Here is a 21,160-nt window from a genome sequence, read left to right as displayed (position 1 = left end):
CCACTTTGTCAAACCGCCATGTTTAGTAGGTCATCATGAGTCATCATGACCTAATGATGTTTGATAAATTAGATGGTGTGCAGGACCGCATATAAACAAGAGCCAAATTAGGAGGCAATGCTCAGCATTGGCAGTGATAAGCATCACTAGAGGTAAGCGTAGATTAATGGTTCTTTTTTTCTTCTTCTATTGGACAACATAATGCATTATTTTCATAAAAACATGTATACCATAGTTTTAGAAACACATAAACATTTATTTGATTTTATGTACAGTATTACAACATACACATTACATTTTATTGAATACAAAATTACTAAATAGTGCATGTATATTTAAATAAAACATTATTGTGTGACAAGTTTGTTTTTGATATCTGATTCACAGGCTTTTTAATTCATCATCACCATGTCCCAAGGAAATGACAGTGTTGTGAGTGAGTTTTTCATTGTTGGTTTTCCTGGACTTCTTCCTGAGTACTACAGCCTTGCCTCATCTGTTTTATTCTTTGTTTATCTATGTACATTTGTTGGAAACAGCCTTATTCTTGTCTTAATTGCAACTGATCGAGCCCTCTATAAACCTATGTATTTTATTTATATAAATTTAGTTGTGTCTGACATTCTATTCAGCACAACCACTTTACCAAAGATTATCGCCAAATATTGGTTTCAAGCTGGAGCCATATCATTCACAGCTTGTTTTATCCAGATGTACTTTGTACACTATTTTGGTTCGGTAAACTCCTTAATTCTATTCCTCATGGCTTTAGATCGCTATTTGGCCATCTGTTACCCACTTAGATACCCAAGTATAATGAAAAACTCCACCATTCTCATCATTAGTATCACTTCATGGATTTTGGCTAAAGTTGGCCCTTTAATGATTGTAATTAGAGCCTATCCTCTTCCATACTGCTCCTCCAACAGAATCATACAGTGCTACTGTGATCACATCTCTATAACAACGCTTGCCTGCACCGATAGAGCCCCTTATAGTATTCCTGCTTTTATCATAGCTATGATTTATCTGCTTGCGCCTCTGGTCTTCATAGCATTCTCCTACAGTTCTATTATTGTGGCAGTTCTAAGGATCCGAAGCACCCAAGGACGTAACAAAACCCTCTCCACCTGCAGTGCTCAGCTGATCATCATTGCCCTTTATTATGTACCCAGGTGTTTTGTTTATCTGGCCAGCAATGTTGGACTTACAATCAGCACTGATGTACGTATCTTAATCATCATGTTGTATAGTCTGATTCCTCCTATGATAAACCCACTTATATACTGTTTTAGGACTAGAGACATTAGAGAGTCTTTAATCAAAAGGTTCAAGAGGTCAACATCTCCACAAGCAGGTATTATCTCTATTGTATGCAACTCTTGATAATTGTCACTGTATTGAATGTATTATATCGAGTCATATGTTTTTATGATGTACATGGTTGATATGCAGGAAATTCAAATGTTAGCGTGTTCAAACTTTAGCTTAAAACTGTAGCTTCATTTGTAATTCATTGATCTTGGCATATTCTCTCCTTTGTCACAGCCTCAGAGCTGGGTATGTAACAAAGATGACACACAAGGAGCGCATGAATAAAAAGTACAGCAGAAAATCCAACATCAGAAATGTGTAGTTCTTACATAATATTTGTGGTTGGAGTCAAGGAAGAGTCTGTATTTACCAGGAGGAGTGCAAAGTAACTACATCTCTGCTACCAGGCACAGTGCAACAATTATGATATCTCAACTACAGTGCATTGTTAATATATCTACTACAATATTACATAGTACAAAGCTGTATAAATGTAATGTCTCAGGGGCAATATGAAACCATTTTGTGCATATGAATTTGCACATGGAGAATATATTTTAGCTGGGGAAGCTGGGATATCCAGGCATGAGGTTATTCCATCTGTCCTTCTGTATCATGAACCCTTAATATGACTTACACAACAAGCAGGCACAGTGTAGAAAGTTTGCTCATGAACTGCACAATGGAAGATTTCATCATTCTCTAGGGTATTAATGGAGTTTTTCATTCGAGGCTGTAACCATTAATTAGAGATAAGGCCCAGTACACAGTGAGGATGCCGATAAAGACCACACACCTCTTCATCTCTACAGCAGAGGACAGCATCAGACATTCAGGTGCTCTAAGCTTTTGACTCAAAGTATTTACAGCTGTGTCAATATATAATGGTCTAGTCTGATGTATTAGATTTTACAGTACGTGTCATGTAGAAAGTAGTAACTATTTTCTGTGTCAGTCCTAGTTGACTAGTACTAAGAACCAACAACTGTTGTAACGTTATTTAGTGGTTTAATCTTTTACATTAATATAGACTTCTGAACTTATAACTGCAGAAGATGAGCAAACTCATGTACTGTTCTTGAAATCGGATTCACAAGCTTGTTTTTAATCTATTATCACCATGTCCCAAGGAAATGACAGTGTTGTGAGTGAGTTTTTCATTGTTGGTTTTCCTGGACTTCTTCCTGAGTTCTACAGCCTTGCCTCATCTGTTTTATTCTTTGTTTATCTATGTACATTTGTTGGAAACAGCCTTATTCTTGTCTTAATTGCAACTGATCGAGCCCTCCATAAACCTATGTATTTTATTTATTTAAATTTAGTTGTGTCTGACATTCTATTCAGCACAACCACTTTACCAAAGATTATCGCCAAATATTGGTTTCAAGCTGGAGCCATATCATTCACAGCTTGTTTTATCCAGATGTACTTTGTACACTATTTTGGTTCGGTAAACTCCTTAATTCTATTCCTCATGGCTTTAGATCGCTATTTGGCCATCTGTTACCCACTTAGATACCCAAGTATAATGAAAAACTCCACCATTCTCATCATCAGTATCACACCATGGATTTTGGCTAAAGTTGGTCCTCTAATGATGGTGATCAGAGCCTATCCTCTTCCATATTGTTCCTCCAACAGAATCATACAGTGCTACTGTGATCACATCTCTATAACAGAGCTTGCCTGCACCGATAGAGCCCCTTATAGTATTCCTGCTTTTATCAATGCTATGATTTTTCTGCTTTTGCCTCTGGTTTTCATAGCATTCTCCTACAGCTCTATTATTGTGGCAGTTCTAAGGATCCGAAGCACCCAAGGACGTAACAAAACCCTCTCCACCTGCAGTGCTCAGCTGATCATCATTGCCCTTTATTATGTACCCAGGTGTTTTGTTTATCTGGCCAGCAATGTTGGACTTAAATTCAGCACTGATGTACGTATCTTAATCATCATGTTGTATAGTCTGGCTCCTCCTATGATAAACCCACTTATATACTGTTTTAGGACTAGAGACATTAGAGAGTCTTTAATCAAAAGGTTCAAGAGGTCAAAATCTACACAAAAAGGCAATATATCTACTGTATGCAACTCCTGAAGATAATTGTCACTGTATTTAATGTATTATATTGAGTCATATGTTTTATGAGGTATATGGTTGATATGCAGAAAATGTCATGTTCAAGCTTAAAACTGTAGCTTCATTTGTAATTAATTGATCTTGGCATATTCTCTCCTTTGTCACAGCCTCAGAGCTGGGTATGTAACAAAGATGACACACAAAGAGCGCATGAATAAAAAGTACAGCAGAAAATCCAACATCAGAAATGTGTAGTTCTTACATAATATTTGTGGTTGGAGTCAAGGAAGAGTCTGTATTTACCAGGAGGAGTGCAAAGTAACTACATTTCAGCTACCAGGCACAGTGCAACAATAATGATACCTCAACTACAGTGCATTATATCAACATCAATATTACACGGTACAAAGCTGTATAAACGTAATGTCTTAAGTGCACATTAAACAGTTTTGCGCATATGTATTTGCACATGGAGGATATATTTTAGCTGGGAAAGCTGGGATATTCAGGCATGAGGTTATTCCATCTGTCCTTCTGTATCATGAACCCATAATATAACTGACACCACAAGCAAGCACAGTGTAGAAAATTTGACCATGAACTTCACAATGGAAAATGTCATAATTCTCTAAGGTATTAATGGAGTTTGTCATTCGAGGCTGTAACCATTAATTAGAGATCAGGCCCACTACACAGTGAGGATGCAGATAAAGACCACACACCTCTTCATCTCTACAGCAGAGGACAGCATCAGACATTCAGGTGCTCTAAGCTTTTGACTCAAAGTATTTACAGCTGTGTCAATATAGAATGGTCTAGTCTGATGTATTAGATTTTACAGTACGTGTCATGTAGAAAGTAGTAACCATTTTCTGTATCAGTCATAATTGACTATAGTCCTACGAACCAAAAACTGTTGTAACGTTATTTAAAGGTTTAATCTTTTGATTAATTTAGACTTCTGAATTTATAACTGTAGAAGATGAGTTAACTTGTGTACTGTTTTTGAAATCCGATTCACAGGCTTGTTTTTAATTTATCATCACCATGTCCCAAGGAAATGACAGTGTTGTGAGTGAGTTTTTCATTGTTGGTTTTCCTGGACTTCTTCCTGAGTACTACAGCCTTGCCTCATCTGTTTTATTCTTTGTTTATCTATGTACATTTGTTGGAAACAGCCTTATTCTTGTCTTAATTGCAACTGATCGAGCCCTCTATAAACCTATGTATTTTATTTATATAAATTTAGTTGTGTCTGACATTCTATTCAGCACAACCACTTTACCAAAGATTATCGCCAAATATTGGTTTCAAGCTGGAGCCATATCATTCACAGCTTGTTTTATCCAGATGTACTTTGTACACTATTTTGGTTCGGTAAACTCCTTAATTCTATTCCTCATGGCTTTAGATCGCTATTTGGCCATCTGTTACCCACTTAGATACCCAAGTATAATGAAAAACTCCACCATTCTCATCATCAGTATCACTTCATGGGTTTTGGCTAAAGCGGGTGCTTTAAATATTGTAATTAGAGCCTATCCTCTTCCATACTGCTCCTCCAACAGAATCATACAGTGCTACTGTGATCACATCTCTATAACAACGCTTGCCTGCACCGATAGAGCCCCTTATAGTATTCCTGCTTTTATTGTAGCTATGATTTATCTGCTTGCGCCTCTGGTCTTCATAGCATTCTCCTACAGCTCTATTATTGTGGCAGTTCTAAGGATCCGAAGCACCCAAGGACGTAACAAAACCCTCTCCACCTGCAGTGCTCAGCTGATCATCATTGCCCTTTATTATGTACCCAGGTGTTTTGTTTATCTGGCCAGCAATGTTGGACTTAAAATCAGCACTGATGTACGTATCTTAATCATCATGTTGTATAGTCTGATTCCTCCTATGATAAACCCACTTATATACTGTTTTAGGACTAGAGACATTAGAGAGTCTTTAATCAAAAGGTTCAAGAGGTCAACATCTCCACAACCAGGTAATATCTCTATTGTATGCAACTCCTGATGATAATTGTCACTGTATTGAATGTATTATATCGAGTCATATGTTTTTATGATGTACATGGTTGATATGCAGGAAATTCAAATGTTAGCATGTTCAAACTTTAGCTTAAAACTGTAGCTTCATTTGTAATTCATTGATCTTGGCACATTCTCTCCTTTGTCACAGCCTCAGAGCTGGGTATGTAACAAAGATGACACACAAAGAGCGCATGAATAAAAAGTACAGCAGAAAATCCAACATCAGAAATGTGTAGTTCTTACATAATATTTGTTGTTGGAGTCAAGGAAGAGTCTGTATTTACCAGGAGGAGTGCAAAGTAACTACATCTCTGCTACCAGGCACAGTGGAACAATAATGATATCCCAACTACAGTGCATTGTTAATATATCTACTACAATATTACATAGTACAAAGCTGTATAAATGTAATGTCTCAGGGGCAATATGAAACAATTTTGTGCATATGAATTTGCACATGGAGAATATATTTTAGCTGGGGAAGCTGGGATATCCAGGCATGAGGTTATTCCATTTGTCCCTCTCTATCATAAACCCTTAATATGACTTACACAACAAGCAGGCACAGTGTAGAAAGTTTGGCCATTACCTGTTTTAACTGGGGAAGCTGGGTTATTCAGGTATAGGGTTATTTCATCGCAACCTTTCTATATATTCATTAACCAATAATATGACTGACACTACAAGCAAGCACAGTGTAGAAAGTTTGGTAATTAACTGCACAATGGAAGATTTCATCATTCTCTAGGGTATTAATGGAGTTTGTCATTCGAGGCTATAACCGTTAATTAGAGATCAGGCACACAGTGAGGATGCAGATAAAGACCACACACCTCTTCATCTCTAGAGCAGAGGACAGCATCAGACACTCAGGTACTCCAATGTTTTGATTCAAAAGCATTTACAGTTGTGTCAGCATAGAATAGTCTAGCCTGATGTATTCAATTTAACAATACTAGTCGTGCAAAAAATAGTAACCGTTTTATGTATCAGTTACAGTTGACTAGTCCTAAGAACCAACAACTGTTATAACGTCATTTAGAGGTTTAATCTTTTGATTATAACTGTAGAAGATGAGCAAACTCATGTAAATTAAATTTATTTTAACAAAAGAAATCTCAGCAATATTTTGAGTGCAGCTTGAGGAAGGATTCTCATTTATATTCAACTAGTCATATTCCTTACTGACAAGTAACAACTATACAAGCATTTATTGAGTGGTGCACAGAATTGTCATTCCGTTTATGAATGAACTTTGCATGCTGAATCTGATCTCCTTTGCAGGTAAGATATAACTTTTCAAGCTTTTTGAAAATTGAAGCATTTCAACTAAACTAATTTCAACAACTAAAAAGGGGTTTAAGGATTGTCTGTACTCAGATATAAAAATCTGAGACAATTGTAGAGATACAAATGAGTACAAACCTGTGAAAACATTTAGCTTTAGGATTAAAAAGAAAGGATGATTTTCTTTGTCAATGTATCTACGTCTGCTTTCAGCTAACAATACAAAAAGAAAAGTAACATTGTAAATCTTTCACTTCTTAGGTCATATTGTACACTGTGGAGATTGAAGAATTCTTGTTTTATTCTTAACCAGTCATGGTCCTCACTAATGTCACAACTATTACACATTTCAATATATTGGGGTTCCCAGGACTTCTGCCTCAGTATTTTGGCCCAGTGTCAGCACTTCTTTTCTTTGTCTACTTAGCAATCATGATAGGAAACATCTTCATCTTAGTTTTTGTAGTATATGAGAGAAGTCTTCATAAACCAACATATCTGATTTTCTGTCACCTTGCTGTTTCAGACCTAGCATTTGGAACTGTGACACTGCCTAAAATCATATCCAGATATTGGTTGGAAGACGAGATCATTTCTTTCTATGAATGCTTTGCACAGATGTTCTTTGTCCATTTCTTAGGAGCTGCCCATTCTTTCCTTCTTATGATTATGGCCCTTGATCGTTTTGTTGCCATATGTAATCCATTACGATACTCAGTTGTGATAAACAACATTAGCATTTCTGTTCTGTGTGGGTTATGTTGGCTCCTTGCAATGTCATTTATGATACCAGTCGTTTTACTTGCCCTCCCTCTGCCCTACTGTGACTCAAATATTATTTCACAATGTTACTGTGATCATACTGCAATAGTAAGACTTTCATGTACATACAGCAGCCTTGTTAGTAATGTTACAAAGACTCTCGCAATGTTTAGTCTTCTGGGGCCTCTCACATTCATATTGTTTTCCTATCTTAACATCATAATATCTGTCCTGAGAATGTCTAAAACTGGTGGGTCCTACAAAGTGTTCTCTACCTGCACTTCTCAGCTCTTTATTATCTGCCTTTACTACCTGCCCAGATTGGTTCTGTATCTGGGAGTTGTAATCAGTCAAAATGTCCGTGTTGTTGTGATTATGCTTTATAGTCTGGTTCCTGCTTTTGTTAATCCAGCCATTTATTGCTTTAAGACAAAGGAAATTAAAGAGCTGTTAATAAAGAGATGGAAAAAAAAAAAATTGGTATTGATATAAAAATGTTCCATTAATGCATTATGTACAGCTTTCTAAATATCATATGTATGTAAATATAACTGGTGGTTGATGATGGTCCTGGAACATAAACCAAAAGGACTTAAATAAATAAATATCTAATATTAATTAAATAATTGTGCCATTATGTACACATGCACTACTCTGGCGGATTAAATCAAAACTATCCAACCAAATGCTTTTGAGTGTAAATTGTAGGATGGTATCTGTGAGTCACCTATAGACATTATAATGTTCTCAATATAATGTATAGAGTCGTCTAGGTCCTCTCATTATACTCTCACAAACATTTTTACTGGCTGTGCTTGCCCCTGATAAGGCACAATCTATATTCTTTATCATATATATATATATATATATATATATATATATATATATATATATATATATATATATATATATATATATATGTTTTTTTTTTTACTTCTGCGATTCAGCTAGGTTAGCCCAGCTAACTAAAACTGCAAGACAGCTGGAAACACCACAGGCAAAAGCCAGGGGGATAACTATTTGCTCATTTAACAGTGTGATAAAAAAAACAATTGTGAAATGTACAATACGATATAGGCTATTCTGTTATTATGAGTAGGCCTACATCTAGGCTCTTTCGGAAAACAGTCGTCAATTTTTGCTATTTCATGTAACAGAGGCGTTTTTTACTCATTAGCCTCTGTTTGTTGAAACATGCAGCGTATCACAGCGGTCTCCTACATCAATTTTCACAAATGATTGTTCGTATTATGATTTATTATGACATATTACAGATTACTAGTAAACGATTCATTGGTGAAACTGTCACTTATTTCTTCAATCAAAAAAAAAAAAGAAAAAAAAAATGCTTTCAATGTGAATGAACCAAATTGATCATGTCAGAAAGGTACAATTTAGTTTGCTTTAACAATGATAATTTCTTTCATTCAAATTAAAGTCAAAACGCGAAATAAATGCAGTTGAGCAATTAAGCTACTCTAGGAGTACAATGGATTTTTTTGAGAGGATTTAATTAGGCTAGTTAGCCCACCCTACGCTGGGTAGGCTACATGTTATGAGAAAATGTTATAACAAAGCATAAAGTTCCATGGAATTCATATTAAAATTATGAGTGTCATACTAAATTGTTGATTTATTTAACACGTTTTACTTCAAAGTACGATTACTTATGAAACAGAGATTAAGAGGCATCTATCATATGATTTCCTCCTGGTCACTCTGCATGTTACAATCATGTTTTAGTTCAGAATGCAAACCTGCAATGTCCTCAAACACGTGAGCATAGGTCTCAAACTGCAGGCTCATGTTCAGTAGGTTTTCCCACTGTTGAACGCTCCCACACACAGTCTCTGTCCTGCTAAGGGCATCTGATTGGAAGGTGTCATGAACAGGAAATATGTCGGGCTCTCTGGAGTTGTATGTCCATTCACACACGATACCCTTAGAATTACTGGGAATAAACTCTGTTTCAGACTCCAACTCTGAGACGGTGAAGGAGCCATGTGTGACAGTATCAGAGAGGCTGTCCGTCACTCTGGCAGACGTTCCTGGTGCATGTATATCCTTCGTTTGACCTGACTTGTTAGGTTTAATTTCCTCCAGAGGAGAGTTCAGCCTCCTGACTTCATCCACTGACAGGCCCAGAGGGGGTGACATGAACTCTGGGAACCTTTCGAAAAAGTGAAGCTTTTCCACCTCTCCAGACTCACAATCTAGAAGGTTCAGCAGCCCATCCCCGTCCACATCTTGCCTTGTATTTTGGGGGATGACAGGATTCAAATATAGCTGTGATTTTTGCCACATGTCCAGTGGTTTGTCCCTGCTCTCTTGGCTTGGCAGGGGTCCTGGTAGGGCTGGTTGACAGAACCCTGTCCATCTTGCCTCGGTCCTGTCACAGTGTGTGTTGTGGGTGTGTCCATGCCAGCTGAGTCTGACAGACGCCATGTCTGAATGGCTGTAGTTGCTGTCTATCTCGTAGTATTCTAGAACACCAGACTGGAGGCTTTGGAGGCAAGCTTCACTATAGCACCCCACACCCAGCCTCTGACTGTCAGCCCCAATAACATCAGGTGGTCCACTGACATCCTTCACAAGAGTGTTGTCACTGTCAGAGAACGCTTGGTTGTCTGCCCCCTGCTCTCTCCTTAGTGGGCTGTTGCCATGGCAGCTCTCCTGACACCCACTGCTAGCACTCTGCCGCCTCAGGATGATGAAGAGGCACAAGAGGACCAGGAGGCAGGTCACAGGGACAACCACGGCTAGGATCCACAGAGGCGTGCTCTGCTGGGGCTCAGAAAAACAGCCATGACGGTTCTGTAGCAGTGAAGGGCAGACATCACACTCCACAGCGCTGGCATTGTGTAAACAGATGCAGGACATGTTGCTCCTTATAAGCTCCCCGCAGTCTCTCCTTGTCTCACACAACACTGAAAGGCAAGGCCTCATGGTAGCGCTATTTGTGTCCGTACAGTGTGAGGGAACACAGCTGGCCTGAGACACACAAGTGGGCTGGGTCAAAGTTGAACTGGGCCAGGCCTCAACCATCTCGCTGGTTCCACTGACAGGTAAAATGTAGCCAGTTACTCGGAAGTATGCCACACATCCGGAAAACCCTGGAGATTAGATAAAACTCATCATATCGAAACAACAATCAACAAAATAACTACAGAAAACTAATTATAGTCTCTTAATCTGTTTGCATACAAAAATGCCATGTAGAACATATTTATTCCCACCTGGCTGCAGCTCTCTTGCAGTCCCGGGTGGAACTGCCCCCAACACCATCTTCTCCACATTGACAGGAGTCAGGTCAAGTGTTCCATTGGTGGTGTTCATAGACAGCTGTTCATCAATGGTGATGATGGTGTTGTGTCCTTCTCTGTAGAGGTGAAGGACATGCCAAATCCCATCTGCCACAGGAGGGTTTACAGTGACCTCTGACAGGTATCCTGACCTGCTGTCTATGGACATGTACTGGAGCTGTCCATCCACTATCTAAAAGTTCCAAAACAGCATATCCAGATAAGATCCAGCTGGAAAAGGCAGTATGGCATTTCATCACAAACATACATGGGAACAAACTTACATGGGAAAATGCTTACCCTAAGCACGGTATGTCTTATTCTTCCAAGTACAAACACCAACACTCCATCATTATTAATAGTCTTGATCTTGACTTCAATCTCTGAAAAGTCTCTGATTTTTTCCTTAGTACTGTGTGTGTTTAGCAGGTCTCTTAGCTGAACATTTCTCCTGTAACTCTCCCGAATGCCATATGCGATGTAGCCATTCCCATTCAGGCGCAAAACATGCTCTTCTGAAACGACTACAGAAATGCATGTGGTCATTTCCTAGCTAACCAAGTAGCTATTCATGTAAACATGGGTTTAGGATGTGTGTAGCTCACTAGAGCAGAAGATACCTGTGGCACAACTGGCTCCAGTGTAGCTGTTTCTACAGTAGCAGAGATAGTGAGACCACATGTCTTGACAAGCGCCTCCATTCTTACAGGGACTGCTGTCACAGGGGGAAACGGCATCTCGTGGACAGCTAGAACAACAGGCAAAACAATGTGGAACATGGGTACAGGAGGGAGGCATATTTCTAGGGTGACATGGGTCATAAATCAAGCTTACCTCTGGAGGATGTTAAATGTTGCCAGGGCCTTGGAGGGCACCAGAGGTATTCCATTCACTTTTACATTTCTGAGGCATCCAACAAAGTCATGAGACTTGACGATCGTAGGGTTCTGCAGTATTGACTCTATAGACCTGACTCCTCCCAATGACATGTTACTGGCCCCATCCAGAGTCCTACAAAACAAAAAGGAAGAGGGAGCAAAAGGACTGTGGAACATCTTTTGACAAAGTCAAAATGTACTTTTACCTTACCAGTACCAGACCAGTCCCTGAACAGTACCTGTGTGAGCTAATGCCTTCATTTTGGGAGAAACAAAATCCATTGGCTTCAATGTCTGTGCAGCTGTCCACTTGCAAAGAGCCTATCTGTAAAACACATATATCCATTTGTGTGTGTACATACTATAAAATACTATATACTGTGGGCGTGTGGTACTCACATTGCCAATACGCCTGGCAGTGATGCTGTGAAAACGTCCGTCAGCCACCTGCTTCTTGGTCTCCAGCCTCACTATGCCTGAGCCCAGGTTGTAGGAGAGCCGTGCTCTCCCCCCAGTAGCTCCAGAGCCAGGAATTCTACACTGAGGGGGCTGCCAGGGTTGAACAGCAGCAGAGAGTCCTGCTGCACACTGGCCATTTCTAACAAGATGATGTTGTTGTGAGGATCTAAAGGAGGAAACTCCATGTAGGACAGCTCCTCAAAACCCAAACTATGCTCCTGGCATCGGGACCCACTTACACCTAAACCAATACAAGGACATATTGTTGATATGTTTTCAGACTGTGCTGTAAAAAAGAATATGATAAGCACTCCACAATAAAATCCAGTAGCAGATAAGTAACCCAGTACATAAATAAGATTTATGTATACTTTCTTACCAAAAGGACAATGGCAAGAGTATCCCGTCACAGAGTTTATGCAGGTGCCCTCGCTACAAGGAGAGGAAGCACAGTTGTTGATGGTCTTCTCACAAAGTTTTCCTAAAACCAAGAAAAATTAATGGGGGGGGGGGGGGGGGGGTCAGCGTGGGGGTCAGTGTAGGGGGAAGCGTGTTATGCAACTGATGTTTTATATTTCTTAAGTGACATAATAATTAATTCAAGAAAACAGATTGTAGAAGACCAATGCTAACCTTCATAGCCATCCTTACAGTAACAGTAGAACCCCTCTGGTCTGTTCAAACAGGAGCCTCCATTTAGGCAATTCACCTTCAGGCATTCACCCACATGAGAGGATGGGCCTTCGTTATCACAAGAAGTCCCATCACACTCATACATGTCTGATTCACACAGAGGTCCAGTGAAGCCAGCTAAACAGGAACAGTTAAATATCTCCATCTGGGGGGAGACGAAGGCCAGAGCAGAGCTCTCCAGCAGGGCCACATCCTGGCTGATGTGGATGTCCTTGTTGCATGTGCCCCCGTTTTGACAGGGGTTAAACAGACATGGGTCGCTGGTGATGCGTAATATTGTGACATTACTCTGGGATTCTAACAGTTTCCTGTGAAGAGCAGAGATACCACTAGCAACCTCAGCACTAAGATACTGGCCATTGTAGCTTTTCACAGCTGCCAACAGGAGGATTTCATTTCCAACAAGTTTTATGCCAAACACATGAGTTTTAGAGGCCTGCAGATTAAAAAGACTGTCCAAGGCTTTCACAAACTTCAAATACTTGTGAGACAAGAACTCTTCAACTGAGCTTGAGGATACATAGAATAATATACAGCTAATCATAGAGGCATTTGTGAATCCTTTATAGTTGACATAAACACTGTTGTTGACTGGAGGGTGAAGCTCGTCACTGGCCTCAATGGTGATGTTGTATGTAGCTTCTCCTTTGTATGGAGAAGACCACAGCTCACATGTGCCGAAGGGAATCGAAAACATGTTGAGGTGACCATTTCTGATGCTGCAGTTGTACACACTAGTCTCATCCTGGTCCTCTGGTTGGACGTGACCGATCAAGCCCCCTGAGAAGGAGCTTCCGTAATACTTCACCTCAATATACACATTTCTGGGCATAGATGGATTGTCATTTTCATCCAGAATTTTGACATGAAGCGTTGTAGTGGAGGATAGTGGAGGAGTCCCTGAATCTCTGACCGCTACAACAACATAAAACTCAGGCATGAGCTCTCGATCCACGGGCCTAGTTGTGAAGAGAACTCCATCAGACGTGAGTGAGAAGCTATTGTCTAAACTGGGCTGTGCCAGCCAGTATGTAAAAGGTCCTTGGTTGGGTGCTAGGTCAGCATCAGAGGTGTTCAGAGTTGCTACTATGGTACCATGAGGTTGGTTCTCTCTAACACTGACCTCTGTGAATGCTACCCTAGGTGCATTGTCATTGATGTCACCGATCTCCAGAACTACATTAGCAGTCCCAGTGGCGGGAGGAGAGCCATAGTCTATGGCTGCAATGGTCAGGTTATACACTGGCCACAGTTCTCTATCCAGAGGTGAGTGGACAGTGATAACCCCACTGAAGGGATCGACAGAGAAAGAGGAGTTTGCGTTTCCACTTATAATGCTGTAGGAGAAAGTATTCCACTCCAGGATGGAATCCTGGTCCAGGGCATTCACTGTCATAATGGAGGTGCCCACTATGGTGTCCTCACTAATCTCTGCTGTGGAGACTGTGAAGGTAAATTCTGGAGGGTCATTTGTATCTATAATGTTAATCTGAATAAAGGCCTCATCTATGTCCATACCAGTTATGACACCATAGTTCTTTGCCAGAATTCTTAGACCTGCATGGTTGAAGCCTAACTTTCTCAGATCTTGAGTGGTGTATATTTCTCCAGTTTGTTCATCCGCATCAAAGCCAGTCTTTTTACTTTGACCAAAAAGCAAGTAAAATACTTTTCCATCAAAGCCTTGGTCGGAATCTGTGGCTGTGACCCTTCCTACTGTGGTTCCGACAGGCACACTGTCTGACACTGTGAAGTTCAACTCATTTCTCAGGAATACAGGTATGAACTCATTGATCCCCGAGACCAGGATGGTAACATGTGCAAGGCTGAATAAATGGCGCCCTCCTGTGTTAGAAGCTTTGACTGTTAGATCAAATGACTGCTCAATTTCAAAATCAAACATATCTAGGGTAGTGATTGTTCCCTTCTTGGGGTTGACAGCAAACTTATCAGTGTTGCCGGCGACGAGTGAATAGGTTATGTATGCGTTGGTTCCTGAATCTGCATCTCTAGCCTCCATCTGGAAAACCAGGGTTCCTACAGCTGAGTTCTCTGGAACAGAAGCCAGGTATTCTGAGGCAGTGAAGACAGGAGGGTTGTCGTTGACATCAGTGATGCTCACTGTAATGCTTATTGTTCCATTTTCAGGTCTCCATCCCCCATCCCTGGCACTGATGTGAAGATGATACATTGTCTGCTTTTCATAGTCGACCCCCTGTACCAGAGTGATCAACCCGGAATGTTGCCCTATTGAGAAAGGTACATCTTTAGGACCAGAGATGATAGAATACGTGACAATACCGTTAACTCCATCATCTTTATCAATGGCATGGACTTTCCCAATGACTGAACCCACTGGTAAGTTCTCTGGGAAAGAAAAGGTGTCATGTGACTCCAGAAACTGTGGGGCAAAAAGATTCTTGCCAGTGATTTCAAAATGAATTTCAGTCTGTGAGGACAGAGGAGGGAACCCTTGGTCATTTGCCGTAACTATGAGAGTTAAACATGTGTTGAGACTTTGCTTCAAGCTTTGATTTAGTGTCACCATCCCGCTTTCAGACTGAACCACAAAGAACTCCGAAGCGTTTCCGCCAGCTGAGCTGAACTTGACCGACATGTTACTGGGATACATATCCGGATCCAGTGTTGACAGCTGGACCAACTCTGTGCCCACGGCCACATCAAAGGGTATGACGAACAAAGGTGTAAGAGGCAGGAACATGGGGGGGAAGTGATTATAGGGAACAAGGGTCACCACCACAGTGGTGTTGCTATGGGGAGGAACGCCGCCACAGTCATCTGCTAACACAGTAAAGATGAAAATGTTTGCGGAGTGCTGTAAAGACACTGGTCGTTTGGTGTAAATCCTTCCGGTGGTTGCATTCACCCAGAACTCCTCACTAGCTGGCTCAATGAAGTACAATATGTAACTATTGGGTGCGGTGTCTTCGTCTGTGGCGACAACTTGCACGACAAACACATCCCAGTCTTTGGTCTCAGCAAGAGTAACAGAGTAAAGACTTTGAGAAAACACAGGTCTGTTGTCATTGATGTCTGTTATGTCAATGGAAACGTCTGTACTGATACTCCAAGCTGAATCGTTTGCGTTGACCTGTAGAACATAGTGATCTTGCGTCTCTCTGTCTAAATACTGCACAACCTTTATATAGCCACTGGTTACATCAATTTGAAAAGGGATGTCATCACTTTGGTTGATTATTGAGTAGGTAATCACAGCATTGGGACCAACGTCATCATCCGTTGAGATTATCTGCATGACGGTGTACCCAATTGGGGTGTCTTCAGATATCGTAGTAAAGAAAATCTGAGAAAATCGAGGCGCATGGTCATTTGTGTCCAAGACAACAATTAGCACAAAGGCGATATCTTTATAAAGAATGTTATCTCGATCTACAGATTCAATTGTCAGATTATATTCAGGAACTGACTCTCTGTCTAAACTCACTGTTGTGCTAAGCATGCCATTTTCTGAGTCTATAGTGAAAGCTCCATCAGTGTTCCCATCAATGATGCTGTACAGCACTGACCCGTAACTTCCAGAGTCAACGTCAATGGCCAGGACATCACAGAGCCATGTTGGTGGATCATTTTCAAACACCTCACACCTGTATTCTCTCTGGGTGAACTCAGGGACATTGTCGTTACAGTCACTGATGTTTATGTGTATCTCTGCGTATGAGGAAAACGGTGGGGAGCCTGAATCTCTGCCTTCTACCAGGAGCACGTAATCCTTGGTGGTCTCATAGTCCAACGGGTTCTTTAGTGTTAGCTCGCCATTTGAGGGGTGGAGCTGAAATGCATTGTCAATGTTACCAGAGATGAGGTACAGGGATACTGGGCCCCTTCTGGAACTTTCTGCTGACACCACAGTAATAACTGTCCCCGCAGGCTCATCCTCAGAGAGAAAAAGTCCATCAGCATCCACGTTCACCACAGGGAAGTCAGACGTGTTCCGTAACCTGATGGTTATAGTTGTGGTATCAAACTTGGGATGTTCTCCACCGTCTTCCACATGGACATTGACTGTAATGTCTTCAGTTGCTGTTAAGCTGTTTGACATGAATACAGCGCCACTGAGTGGATGGATGGTGAACTGATCAGCATTTATGCCATACAACGAAAACTGCAGCTGGGCATTTACCCCTGAGTCTCTGTCTACTGCTTGCACTGCACAGACAACAGAGCCTGCATGATAACGAAAGTCAAAAGGCATCATAAATAAACACATAACTGTTAAAATCACGTCACAATAAATCACAAAAATATATTTGATTCTGGTTTCTCTTTGAATATCCCTCACCTGGAGCGGAGTCTGCAGGCATGTTTGCCACATATGGGCTGTAGAGGAACTGAGGCCAGTGGTCATTCACATCTCCGATGAGCACAGTTACCAGCGTTGAGCTGGACAGAGGATGCGTGGGGTGTGTGTCCCTGGCAATCACGGTCAGTCTGTAAAGGGCCACGACTTCCCTATCCAGCACACCAGTGGTGAACAGCTCTCCAGAACTCTCATCAATGGAGAATAATCTGTTCTCTTCATCTACAGAATACCTGAAGAACATTCAACAAATCCACGCTGATTTCCACACTACTACAAGAAGCTACATTGAACAATCCATCAACATAATGTGTAAGCATTTCCTGTTAATATGCAGAAAGGATGTATTGAACATACAATGTGTAGAGGCTCACTACAGTGGCTGACTGGGTCGCTTAGAACTGAAGACATACCTTATTAGTCCATAGACTCCATCATCCCAGTCCGAGGCTGTGATCATGGCAAACACAGTACCCAGAGGGGCATCCTCGGGCACTATAGTGGTGAATACATCTGAAAATACAGGCTTGTTGTCGTTCATATCATCCACAATGACATGCACAGTGGCTGTCCCTGTTAAAGGTGGAAAGCCTGTTGAGGAAACAAAACAACATAATGGACTGTGCATATATTAGTTTTGAACTGAAGCGAATTCATTTTATTTTACAGTTTTCCTCCAAATTATGATTACCTGAGTCAACAGCAATTATTTCAGTGGTGTACATAGATTTCAGCTCCCTATCCAGGCTGTGTATTATGTTAAACATGCCATTGGGAGAAAGTGAGAAAAAACCCTCTTCGTTTCCTCTCTGAATAAAATATGTTAGCTGACTGTTTTCCTCCAGGTCCCCGTCCACAGCTTGTATCTAACCAAAGGGAAAATATGACATACAGAAACAAAGTAAGAATGTGAAGAAACTGCTTAAGGTTAGTATAAAAGAAGAGAATTGAGATTTGCCTGATGAATGAGCTGGGAGGGATCCCCTCCATTCTCCAGCACATGAAGAGTCAGTGTTGCTGGAGCGAAGAGAGGGGTGAAGTCATTTACATCCAGTAGAGTGACATCCACTACAGCCCTGGCTGACCTGGGAGGCACGCCCCGGTCCACAGCTATTACGAATAGCACGTAAGAAGATTCTGATTCCCTGTCTAGTCTGTCCATCACAGACACAACACCTCGAAAGGAGTCTACCACAAACGGTCCACCCTGGTTTAGCTGATAGCGGACCTCTCCATTTGATCCCTGGTCTGGGTCCTGGGCCTGGACCTGCAGCAGGTTGGTTCCCCAGGAAGCATCCTCCCCTACCGTCAGGAAATAGGAACTCTGGGTAAACACTGGGTCATGGTCATTAGTATCCTCAACATGCACAGTGAGGTTCAGGAAGGTGGTCAACTGGGGTGATCCTTTATCTGTCGCTGCCAACGTGATGGCCAGGGTGTCAACCTGTTCTCGGTCTAAAGACTCCTGTAAGTACAGACTTCCACTAGTGCTGCTGATGCTGAACACACCGCCAGCAGAGTCCACCAAAGTGTAAAAAACATCCCCATTGGATCCTATGTCTGAGTCCACAGCTTGAATGACCATTACAACTGTATGAGGTGGAGTATCTTCAGGGATATTGACACTCTTGCCTGACACGAAGTGTGGAGCGTTGTCATTCACATCATCTACCTGAACATGAACAAGTGCTGTACTGGTGAGACATGTAGTTGGACACTGGGCACGGTCTCTTGCTTGGATTGTTAGATTATAGGTTGATATCCTCTCTCGGTCTAACTCTGAATTCAGACATAAAACACCATCAGGGTTCACCAGGAATGTGGCCTTTTTGTCTCTGGTAGCAACCTCCACATCTGTCTCTCCATTTATACCTGAGAAAAAAAATCAAAGTCAATATGTCAACACATATTCCTCAAAAAGTCTGTTTTCAGCATTAACTTTATGAATTTTCATGTATTGCCCCACATCGTTCCACACTCACCATCATCTTTATCAGACACATTGAGGGCAAGGAAGCAAGTTCCCACAGTGGTGTCCTCAGGCAATGAGACAGAATAGATGGCCTCTCTGAAGACAGGAGGGTTGTCATTAACATCCACCACATTGAAGTACACCCTGACACTGGAGGCGTACAGGTCCCCTGACTGCACAGTGACTGTGAGGACATAGTGTCTCTGTGCTTCATAGTCAAGAGCACGGGACAGTAAGAACTCCCCAGAGTGTGGGCTGACGAGAAAGAGGCCTTCCCCGTCGTCCTCTAGCACAGAGTAGAGGAAGGGAGTGAATCTCTCATGGTGTATTGCCTTTACGTTTCCCACCACAGTTCCTAAAAACACAGAAAAATCCTGAGGTTTTACACTACGAGCGTATGACACACAAACAATTAGAGTTATATCTGGTCATGAAACACTTGTCTTAATTCCATCCATCCCTACATAGATTTCAGATTGAGTCTTTAGGTACAGATTCAGAATGGGCCTTAAGATGACAACACTGTCCTACCTGGATCTGTGTCTTCATTCACTTTAAATGAATAAACATATCTTGTAAAAGCCAGCTGTGAAAGACGTCTGCTTGGGGAGCGCACACTGACTTTGCGGTGTGTATACACACCCCCACCTGCTGTAGCATACCAGGGCCGAGACAGAGCCTTCTGCTGCATGGTACCGTTACTGGACCTCTTCTGGTGAGTATCTTGCAGGCTTGTGTCAGGCATATTTACAGATGGGTGTCCGTGAGAAAATAAGCTGTTAAAGACCTATTGAAATATTAAATAAATAGGGAAAATCTGCGTTATTAGAATATGATCACGAGAAAGAGTTATGCACATCTGGACACTACAATACTTAATACTTAAGTTAGGATTGATAACGTTACACTGAAACATGTCAACCAGCAGTTTAAAAAAAATCCTGTTACAATATACTGTGAATAGAAGTCAAACCCCACGGATAAGGTATTTTCCAAATAAAATGATCACTTTCGATACAGAAACTGACTTCTCAAATGACAGATGTCAGTGTGTACGATTATAAATCCTAATTTAGGACAACGTGAAAAGAGTAACTAATTGTATAGAGGACGCTTTCGTGTAGCCTGAGAAACTCACCAGGGTGGAAAGTAAAAAGGTGTACTTATTAAACAATCCAGCATAGTCCATGTTAAATCTCCATACGTGCGGTGGCACGGCGCTGTCAAGTTAAAGTTTAAGATTCCAAACGTTTCATATAGGCCTATCCTGAATGCGATTTAATTAGCTATGGTTTAATCTTTTCGCAAAAACGAATAAAACACAAGAACATGGTGTTTGGAGACAGCAAAACTATTTGTGCTGCATCGCAATGCAGTAGGCTAACTCCCGAATGCCTATTGAGAGCGTATGATCCCAAAGGCATTTGCCACCCCCCACCCACCTGGGTCTCAGTCCGTCAAAAACTTGTATTCACTCTGATTATGAGCACCGGTCTACTCAGTTTCTTTCACGTTCCCTTTCATTAAGTAAGCAGTTTTAGGCCAACACGCATGCATACATTATATGTAATTTAAACAATGCTTGGGGTAACCTACCAGGGTAGCATACCTACATTTTAGGATATAAACACATTACTGCTTGTTTGGGCTGCTTGAGTTATACAGAACAGTTATTGCATCTATGGATGCTAGAATGCTGCTTGTAGGAGCCCTATTATTTGTTGATGTTTGTTGTGTTTTCTGTTCCTTTTCTCTCTTGGATGAATGCCATGAATAAACAATGGTGTATTTAAATGTTTCTTCACTGGCATGGCAGCCCAGGGTGATCCTTTACTTCACTAATGTGAAATGGAGGATTCATTCAGAGCCAACGGCCTCAAGCGGGAAATGAGGAAAATAGAAGAGAAAGAAATCCAGCCTGTCTTTGAAGCACAGGGTTTGGGGTTGACACGTTTCTCGTTTATGCTCTCTTGGTCTCCCTATCTCTCTCTCATTTAAAATGATTCATCTTATCTAACAATACTATTCAAAT

The 21,160-nt window shown here is 41.2% G+C and overlaps 5 protein-coding genes across 5 annotated transcripts; 4 read left to right on the top strand and 1 right to left on the bottom strand.

Moving 5' to 3' along the window:
* Nucleotides 1–408: 408 nt before the first annotated feature.
* LOC146257595 (olfactory receptor 2AT4-like) lies at nucleotides 409–1,386 on the top strand. Its single transcript, XM_084674748.1, has one exon. The coding sequence runs from the start codon at nucleotides 409–411 to the stop codon at nucleotides 1,384–1,386; it is 978 nt and encodes a 325-aa protein (XP_084530874.1).
* A 1,048-nt stretch (nucleotides 1,387–2,434) lies between these two features.
* On the top strand, nucleotides 2,435–3,412 carry LOC146257594 (olfactory receptor 2AT4-like). The gene has a single exon (XM_084674747.1). It carries the CDS (start codon nucleotides 2,435–2,437, stop codon nucleotides 3,410–3,412), a length of 978 nt encoding a protein of 325 aa, XP_084530873.1.
* Nucleotides 3,413–4,441: 1,029 nt separating this feature from the next.
* LOC146257593 (olfactory receptor 2AT4-like) lies at nucleotides 4,442–5,419 on the top strand. Its single transcript, XM_084674746.1, has one exon. It carries the CDS (start codon nucleotides 4,442–4,444, stop codon nucleotides 5,417–5,419), a length of 978 nt encoding a protein of 325 aa, XP_084530872.1.
* A 1,619-nt stretch (nucleotides 5,420–7,038) lies between these two features.
* Nucleotides 7,039–7,977, top strand: LOC146257592 (olfactory receptor 2AT4-like). Its single transcript, XM_084674744.1, has one exon. It carries the CDS (start codon nucleotides 7,039–7,041, stop codon nucleotides 7,975–7,977), a length of 939 nt encoding a protein of 312 aa, XP_084530870.1.
* Nucleotides 7,978–8,733: 756 nt separating this feature from the next.
* On the bottom strand, nucleotides 8,734–19,873 carry LOC146257591 (protocadherin Fat 4). The gene is given in 16 exon segments (XM_084674743.1): nucleotides 8,734–10,598; nucleotides 10,722–10,980; nucleotides 11,088–11,311; nucleotides 11,408–11,535; nucleotides 11,622–11,798; nucleotides 11,905–11,990; nucleotides 12,065–12,177; nucleotides 12,180–12,365; nucleotides 12,504–12,605; nucleotides 12,758–17,023; nucleotides 17,139–17,389; nucleotides 17,570–17,747; nucleotides 17,848–18,022; nucleotides 18,115–19,028; nucleotides 19,139–19,483; nucleotides 19,660–19,873. Coding segments are annotated over 16 exon segments (9,036 nt in total). The 3' UTR covers nucleotides 8,734–9,180.
* Nucleotides 19,874–21,160: the final 1,287 nt, after the last annotated feature.

The sequence above is a fragment of the Hypomesus nipponensis genome, chromosome 15 (assembly GCF_054491055.1).
Source record: "Hypomesus nipponensis isolate SF chromosome 15, ASM5449105v1, whole genome shotgun sequence".
NCBI classification, from domain to species: domain Eukaryota; kingdom Metazoa; phylum Chordata; class Actinopteri; order Osmeriformes; family Osmeridae; genus Hypomesus; species Hypomesus nipponensis.
Note: the sequence above shows the minus strand (reverse complement) of the source record. Positions and strands in the feature narration are given on the sequence as shown.